Below are 9,367 nucleotides of genomic sequence, written 5' to 3' on the forward strand. Positions count from 1 at the left end.
CGTCCAATAAACGTCATTTGGATGAATGTGATCCGTTGCATTGACGTGTTCAGGAGGAAATCCTCAAGCCCCAGCGATGTACACTGTTACGGCACAAAGTGACGTCGCTGGAACGTTATTATGGTAACGAATGTGCTCCAGTGTTCGCTGGGATATTGTCTCGCTATTATCACATGACTGAGTGTAAGAAATAAATAATATATAATATATGTGGCGGCCAGAAAGCGCTCGTGATGGAAGTTTACAAATGAGCCAAGAAACATGTTATTAAAACTTGAATTAAGTACATGTACTTTTTTCAATGAGGTCAAACTAAACAAATGTTATATTCAGTTTGGTGAAGCCCCTGACAATGTGTGACGTCATTCTGACCAATGAAAGCGGAAGGATGAAGTTATTGCTGTCTGGATGAGTTACAAGAATCATATTCTGTTTCTCATCTGCTGAATGGATCAGTGCGGAAATCAACGTAAGTTTTATAATGTATTCATTATGTGTTTACTGCGTAATTCTCAAGAAACGTTCCTAAGATTTTCATGTTTAAAATGTAAATGTTTTAAGGAGTTTTGAATACTGATCTTAAATGTGCACGAATGAAAATGAAAGTTTCACCCTCATGTCATTTCTAACCTGTATGAGTTTCTATCACAACAAGATATCTTGAAAAAAACTACGTGTGTGTTCTGCAGAATAAAGAAACTCATGCAGGTTTGACATGAGGGTGAATAAATGATGACTTTCATTTGAAAGCATCTCTTCAAAACCAACTGTTGTTGTGTGTATGCAGTGAAATGGCAGAAGGTTTTTCAGAGGATCACTTCATGTGTTCAGTGTGTCTGGATCTACTGAAGGATCCAGTGACTGTTCCCTGTGGACACACTTACTGTATGAGATGCATCACAGACTGCTGGAATCAAGAAGATCAGTCGGGAATCTACAGATGCCCTCAGTGCAGACAAACCTTCAGTCCAAGACCTGTTCTAGGGAAGAATGTGATCGTGTCTGAGATGGTGAAGAAACTGAAGACGAAACTTTCTGATGTCTGTTACGCTGAAGCTGGAGATGTGGAGTGTGACGTCTGTACTGAGAGAAAACACAAAGCCATCAAGTCCTGTCTGCTGTGTCTCAACTCTTACTGTCAAACTCATCTGGAGCAACACGACAATCTCTTCAGAGGCAGAAGACACAACCTGATGGATCCCACCGGACGCCTGCAGGACATGATCTGCCCTCGGCACCATAAAGTGATGGAGGTTTACTGTAATCGGTGTCAGAGATGTATCTGTATGTTGTGTTTGGTGGATGAACACAGAAATCACGACACTGCATCAATTTCAGCAGCAAACACAGAGAAACGAGTGAGAAAATGATTTAATGTCATTGCCTGTGCTTCTCTTCTATCTTTAAATGAATATGTGCTCTCTTGATCATTTATATTTGGTGAGTTGTGTAGATGGCCGAAGTGTTTCTCTTTTGTGTCTGTGCATCTTCACTTCCTCTTTCATTCTTCACTGACGTCTGTTTCATAACTGCTGTGTGCGCGTATGTGGTGTGTGGTTGTTAAAACATCTTTCCCTGTTACGGTAAGTGACTTTCTTCAGGTTTAAATCAACTTTCTTTCAGAGTGAGTTGGGAGAAACGCAGAATAAATTGAAGCAGAAGATCCAGAGGAGAGAGAGAGATCTTCAGAAGCTCAGAGACACTGTGAACTCTCGTGAGGTGAGATGTGTCAGTCATTCCACGGTCAGAGTTCATCGGAGCAACATGCTAATATCATTTTCTTGTGTTACACATTGACATGCGTATCAATTAAAGTCAATGGATTTAAACGTCTAGGTGAGAAGTGTAACGTATGTTTGTATATCCCGGTGGGGACCTAAACCTGAAAACACCAACTCACGGACTTGTGTCTCCCGGGGACCAAAACTGAGGTCATCGCGGGCCAAAAGCTTTGAAATCATTACGCCAGACGTGTGTGTGTGTTACAGCGGTGTGCACTGTCAGCAGTGGAGGACTGTGAGATGACGTTCACTGAACTGATGTCTGAGGTCACACAGCTGATCAGAGATCAGGAGAAGACTGCATTAGGTCCAGCTGAAGGACTCTTGGAGCGACTCAAGCAGGAGATTGATGATCTGAAGAAAACAAACACTGAGCTGGAGAAGATCTCGCAAACACAAGATCACATTGAGTTTCTTCAGGTAAATACAGTTCAATGAGCCAGTGATCACAATTAAATGTGTGTATGTATGTAAACCTGAATGCACATAAACCCATAGGGACTCATGTCACTGTGGGGACCAAAATTGAGGTCCCCATAGGCAAAATATGTTTTATATCAAATGGATTGTATTCATATTTATATTATAAATGATATACATAGATTTATTTTTCATTGGCTACTGTGTATAGACTCCCTGGTCCCTATACTGGTTTTCTGAAAGAGTTTGTCGACTTCTTACAGGACATATTTTTAACGTTGATAAAGAACAAATTTTCGATGTAGATAGCGCTAATGATGCTTTAGCTGTGGCGTTTACAGAACTGCTACAATCTTTTGAAGTAACACAACAAATTAAAGGACAGACTCATCGATATAATCACACTCTAGACTAGACTACTTAAGACTACTACTCGATGACATGACCAGCCCATTGGGCACTATTTTCTCTAATACATTAGAAGCTGTCGCACCTATGAATGAGAACAACATTGCACCATGGTACAATAGCACCACTCGCGCCCTTAAAAGAGAAACACGTAAACTGGAGCGCAAATGGAAACAAACCAAATTAAAGGTCTTTAAAATGGCGTGGAAAAAGAGTGCAAACTGTTTTAAAAAGGCACTAAAAGCAGCAAAGGCTGAGCACCTCCGTAACCTGATAGAAACCAACAAAAACAATCCAAGGTTTTTATTGCTAAATTAACAAATAAACAGACATCACCTGACCTGGTAATTGCGCCACACCTTGGTAGAAATGAATTCATGAAATTATTTTACAGTGAAAACATACGAGACAAAATAGTAAAAACGTCTGTCCTATGAATTAGTACCAACCATCACCTCAAAAGAAAGGCTACAGTGTTTTTCACCTATAAAACAGGAGGATTTAATTAAATTTATTGCCCATTTATAACATTATCAACTCGTCAATTAATCTAGGCCATGTCCCAGAACCCATTAAGATGGCCGTCATTAAGCCTCTTATCAAGAAACTAAACTTAGACCCCAATGAATTACGAAACTATAGACTGATTTCAAATCTCCCATACCTGTCTAAAATACTAGAAAAAGTAGTGTCCACTCAGTTGTGCCTTTTCTTACAAAATAATGACATACACGAAAAATTTCAGTCCACATCATAGCACTGAAACTCTGCTCGTAAAAATTACAAACGACCTGCTTATAGCATCAGATAAAGGTAACATCTCACTCCTAGTCCTGCTTTCGATACCGTAGACCATAACATACTTCTAGATCGTTTACACAATTATCCCTGTATTGAGGGACAGGCACTACAATGGTTTAGATCTTACTTGTCAGACAGACATCAATTTGTCCATTTAAATGGGGAATCATCCAATCTAACGCAAGTAAATTATGGATTACCTCAGGGATCGGTTCTAGGACCCTTGCTATTCTCATTATACATGCTTCCTCTTGGAAACATTATTAAAAAACATGGAATTAGCTTCCATTGCTATGCAGATGATACCCAGCTATATACAGTGGGTACAGAAAGTAATCACTTTAATTTTTCTCTCTTTGTTATATTGCAGCCATTTGCTAAAATAATTTAAGTTCATTTTTTTCTCATTGATGTACACAGAAAAACACTGAATTGTTGACATTTTTGCAGATTAATTTAACTATTGGTCTTTCATGTGTCTTGCACTTAGAAGAGGCTTCCGTCGGGCCTTTTTTGTGTTTTTCTTATTTTCCCTTGTAAAGCTTATTTGGAACAATGCACATTGTGAAAAGCGCTTTATAAATATAATTGAATTGAATTGAATATGTAAGCATATTTTTTGAAAATCTCAAAATTTTTAAATGATGTTTTATTAACAAAGTTCGGGAGGAACCTAAGCATATAAATCAGCCCGATGTTCCATCAGCAGCAATCACCTATCAGCCGAGCACGCAATCTCTACTTAATTATCTAGGCTGGTTCACCATCAGCAATCACCGTATCTACCCTATCAGCTCCTGCAAGCTCTATCATAAATAGACAAACAGTCTTACCTAAAGCTTCTTGCCAGATAAGCATCCCTCCTCCACCCCAGCTCCTCTCATTTTCTCTAAGTCCCGCAGGACCCTCGGGGGGGTGTGTTCTGGGCTCGAGCCGGTTCCGAGCCCGGAGCACTTGCTCTGAGCAGGGTAGAGTGCTCCGGGTTCGGATAGATCCGGCGGGCTCGGAGCCCACTCCCTGCACAACACGCCAAATACGCATAACCTTCTTTCCCATGCTTTACCATCTATCCCAACAAGGAGCTGTTTATTGGCGAGGGCGAACTCGTGAAAGTTCTCTATGATGGTTTAGGGGTAGGGCATAAAATATACAGTTTGTGCAGTATAAAATCCATTACGCCCATAGACTGTCCCCACGGAGATAATAAACCAGACCTGTGTGTATGTGCACTTGCACAATAAAATCTTTTCTGATTCTGATTTGTTGTTTGTTTCTGTGTGTCTGTAGAGTTTCCAGCGGCTCTCTGTCTCTGGATCAACAGAAAACATCAGTGTCACTTCTGACGAGACGTCTCGTTTTGATGAAGATATGAAATCTGTGTCTCAATTCAGAGAGAAACTGCAGCATTTCTGCAGAGAGGAGATGAAAAAGATTTCCGGTAAACTGATGGATACGAATTCAGTGTTTTAGAAAAGCTGTAAACAGTATCAAATTAAACAGCAGATGTCATTTGGTTTCCATAGTGACGAGCATCCAGGTGCCTGAACCCAAAAGCAGGAGGGAATACCTACAATGTAAGTTACTAAGACTAATAAATCATACAGTCCAGTGGAATAACAGTAACTTTACAACAGCTCAGATGTGTACAAATAATCGTACCCAAATGTGATGAAGATCATTTGAATTTCAGACAGTAGGTTCTGTAATGTTAGTGAGGTATCGCAGAACGACCGGTAATGTTTAATTTTCTGAAAGGACTTCAGCCGCAGAACACATTGATGTTATTATGAAAATGTGCTCGCTTCACCTGTGATGATGTCTAACATTGAGTTCTTTTCATCAGATTTCCGTCGGTTCACACTGGATCCAGACACAGTGAATCATTACATCAGACTGTCTAAAGGGAACCGAGCGGCTGCAGTCACTGATTCACGCCAGCAGTACCCAGATCATCCAGACAGATTTCACTGCTGGTCTGAGGTCATGTGTGGAGACAGTGTGAGTGGACGCTGTTACTGGGAGGTGCAGTGGCGTGGACAGGGTCAGATGGGTGTTGATATTGCAGTGACGTATAAGAGCATCAGTAGAAAAGGAAACGGTCTTGACTGTGCAGTTGGACGGATTCTACAGCGTTCTTAACAACACGATGAGTCTCATCCACAGAGTTCACACCACATTCACTCAACCTCTCTATCCTGTGTTTGGACTTGAAGAACACTCGTCATTTATACTGTTAGACGCATGAGTCTGAATGCTAAGCATGCCAAATCAATATTCCATTACGCTTTATTCTCTTATTAAAACATCTAGGAACGTCACGTGTAGTAATTTAAGAGCCTGTAAATCATCGTCTGGGATTTATACTGACATCTGTTGTGGTTTATAGAGTTCTTTTTTCACCGGATGCGATGAGCCTCGTTTATAAAACGTGAGTACGCACATATGATCAGAAAGCATGCGTACGCAAAAGTCCACAGCAACATTCATATTTATAAAAACGGTATTTGACGTGGAGAAGTGCTTAGCGTCACGCCAGGGGTCTTAACAGACGTGCGCACTATTCTTTGCCCAAGAGCTGCAGTGATTCTTGCCGCTCGTACAGGATTTGGATGTTGACAGGTGCTCTTTCATATATCAATGACGTTATCTAGACATCACTGAAAGGTCGAAATCTGTTCAGCTGAGCGCAATTTCACGATCATTTGCAGTTGATAGATTTCACATCTGATACGGCGGCGTTCATAGATTTTCTGTGCGTGCGTGCGTTCATATTTACTCACTCAAATTTGTAAGACATTCAAATTGAATGTGTGATTTATGAAAATCTTTCTTTTTTTATGTAAATCTTCAACCAGCCTTAAAGGTGCATGATTGTTTTTGATTTCTTGTCGTCTGTATAATTGTTGTATACACGAAACCGTACATTTCTGACATTGTGGCCAATAAACACGTTAAGCTTCAGTGTTGTGTCAGCTTGATTTCTATCATCGGCTCAATTTACAGGAATAAAAACGTGTCACTCAGATCTGATCCAATCACATCCTTCTGTTGCTGAAGAACTCTTTCAGAAAGTTCAATGGTTATCTTCTTCCACATCACAGTTTTCATGCCTGAACCATTTCATGATAAACTCAATCTTTATTTACACTTTTCGTGTGTTTTCAATTGATGAGAGAACTGCTACACGCTGGTGGCAGTCCGCCTGCAAAAACCAGGTACCACCTAGACACGAATTACATTTGACTCAGTACGGACGAATCGTCGGTTAAATGTCTGACACATTTGGCAACTTTTTCTGTCCGCGTCATTTCTGCGCTCATAAACATTTTGCCGTGCGAAACGAAACATCTTTGCACACCTGTCAGTCATTCAGGCTCTCAGGTGGTCCTCCAAAAGCACACAAAGTTCCCTGATCGTCTATATGTTTTTATATAAATGCAGTACCCGATAAAGTCAGTAATGATTGATTCCGTTATGTATTGTTCAGCTGAAATACATATGTCTAATTATTGTCATTGATATACTGTATGTAAGAGCACCTGTCAATGTCCAAATCCTGTACGAGCGGCAAGAATGACTTATATTAACCAAAACCCTACAGCCCTCGGCCAAGCAATGGTTTGCAACCCAAGGCTGGCGGCCGCGATCGGGTTCTTCGGGAGAAGACCACTCCACGCCCAGCTCCTCCACAGCCTTGGTGAGTACCCGAAAGAGCTCGGCGGCTACACCTGGCTTGGCCTCACTGTGCGCTGTAGGTCAAATGATGAGCTCCTCCGTGTCTGAAGCCACCAACGAAATGCTGCCATTAACACCGAATTCACCTCCGCCAAACGAGACCATATCACTGGCGGCGAAGGGACACTGGTCAGGCTGGGAGAAGTAAACTGGCGAGTCATCTCTCTCTGTGGAGAAGGCGGGGCATGCAGAGAGCCCGTGCTTATCCGAGCGCTTAGATCCTCTACCCCGCTGCTTTTTTATGGACCTGAAAACTTGTTCAAGAAAATTTCCTCTACAAGAGTTGCCGAATGGCGGTAGGGAAAAGACCGGCTCTGCTGAATAGGTGAGCAGCAGGTGGAATCCGCTGTAGATGATTTTCGCAGTGAAGCAGTCAGTCTCACGTAGTGAAGACAGAGTCGTCGCTGAAGGAGAGGAGATCAGAGGACCCTACTGCGATGTGTCTGTTTATATAACCCTAAGCCCAGCCTCTTTTGGCAGGTGCCATCGTCATAGGTCCGTTTAAAGTTTTACTTTACACAAACCAGTGGCCGTGCAGCTTCAGGAGAAAACAGTACGAGTGAAGTATCGATAGGGAACACATGAAGTCTTCACACATCAAGCAGCAGGTGATGTGTTCTGTGATCACTGTCAGTTGTAACACAATGTTCACTTCATTTCTGTCATTAAAGGTTCAAAAACTGTCCCACATTCTTCTGGTGCTCAAGAACTCGTTCAGAAAGTTGAGTGATTTATTCTCTTCCACATCACAGTTTCACATGTTCTGTTGTGTATTGTTTAACTTATCTAGATTTCCTCTTGACACGTACTGTACAATAAAATGTACTAACAGTTTTTCAAAAGAAAGCACTATGAATGGCAAGAAAACCAAAAACAGCTGTCATGATAAGCAGAAGAACCGGTGAGGTTAACACAGAATTTTATTACAATATAAATGTTCTCAGGAAGAGAATAACCTGTTTGATCGGGAAGATTCATTACGACTGCAGCAGTTTTAACAGACATATTTTATAACCATTATCATGAGATTTAGAAAATCACAATGTTTGCGCTGTAAAGGGGGATATATTTTAAAGTGACAGAACCCTTATTTCAATAAAAGTGAATTGAATATGACATCTAAAAAAATCAGATGAACACTCAATAATAAACCAATAAAGTAAAACATATTCTTCAGATATTATTCACTTGTATAGTAAACACTTCCTCAGTTATTTACACTCGTGACTTTTCAAACTCGTTTCAAACTAAAAACATTTTACCATCATGCACTTTTTTCAACAGTATTAATACAAATACAGCGATAGTGAGTAAATGACAAACTACTTCATGATCAGTCAAAATACTCAGAGGCCAGAATTCGTCTACAGATACGTAAATGGGCTGTTATTTAGTTTTCAGTGTTTGAATATGTGCTTACTTGTGTCGTATATATTGGACCATAACAAAGACACGACTATATTCGATCAGATCTCAATTATTTACTGGTTGTCATTGTGTTATACAGTATATAATCCTAAAACCTCACAGAGATGGTCCAAGAAAATAAAGGACAAGTAAAACGCAATCTTACAAAGTCATAAGAAATGAGTCAGATGAGCTTTTTAAGAGACGTCAATGTAATGAGAACATATCAAACCATTCCAGCAAGAAGTGTGAAAAAACACAATCAGATTCTATGAACCACACGTATGCACTCTGAGAAATGAACGTAAAATCTCATTTAGGATGATTTCTATGCAAACAGTATTTTATAAATGAGACCCCATGTGTTCTGAACGGCTGGGATTGCAAACTGCTGATGGAAGAAAAGTATGTTTGAAGTATCGATGAACACGTTTCACAGAATATTACGACACAACACAATATTCATCAAGACAAAACAGCTGATGATGAAATGGGAACAAAAGAACCAGAAACAACACACAAACATGATTTATTCTCTTCCACATCACAGTTTCACATGTTCTGTTGTGTATTGTTTAACTTATCTAGATTTCCTCTTGACACGTACTGTACAATAAAATGTACTAACAGTTATTCAAAAGAAAGCACTATGAATGGCAAGAAAACCAAAAACAGCTGTCATGATAAGCAGAAGAACCGGTGAGGTTAACACAGAATTTTATTACAATAAAGAATTTTCTCAGGAAGAGAATAACCTGTTTGTCAAACATGTGATCAAGAAGATTCTTTAAAAGCGCAAGCAGTTCAGGGAGAAA

The 9,367-nt window shown here is 40.2% G+C and overlaps 1 protein-coding gene across 1 annotated transcript; it reads left to right on the top strand.

Annotated features, from left to right (window-relative positions):
* The first annotated feature begins 415 nt into the window (after positions 1-415).
* On the top strand, positions 416-6,370 carry LOC306893953 (tripartite motif-containing protein 16-like). Its single transcript, XM_079456146.1, has 7 exons — positions 416-469; positions 788-1,358; positions 1,624-1,719; positions 1,989-2,201; positions 4,698-4,848; positions 4,934-4,984; positions 5,254-6,370. Exons 2-7 carry the CDS (start codon positions 792-794, stop codon positions 5,547-5,549), a joined length of 1,374 nt encoding a protein of 457 aa, XP_079312272.1. The 5' UTR covers positions 416-469; positions 788-791; the 3' UTR covers positions 5,550-6,370.
* Positions 6,371-9,367: the final 2,997 nt, after the last annotated feature.

The sequence above is a fragment of the Barbatula barbatula genome (assembly GCF_947034865.1).
Source record: "Barbatula barbatula genome assembly, chromosome: 5".
Taxonomy (NCBI): Eukaryota; Metazoa; Chordata; class Actinopteri; order Cypriniformes; family Nemacheilidae; genus Barbatula; species Barbatula barbatula.

Excerpts from the sequence above, each read along its gene's own strand:
- LOC306893953 (XM_079456146.1), top strand. The coding sequence starts at position 792 with ATGGCAGAAGGTTTTTCAGAGGATCACTTCATGTGTTCAGTGTGTCTG. Across the intron at positions 1,359-1,623 it reads CAGCAAACACAGAGAAACGA|AGTGAGTTGGGAGAAACGCA; the intron begins GTGAGAAAATGA and ends ACTTTCTTTCAG. Across the intron at positions 4,985-5,253 it reads CAGGAGGGAATACCTACAAT|ATTTCCGTCGGTTCACACTG; the intron begins GTAAGTTACTAA and ends TCTTTTCATCAG.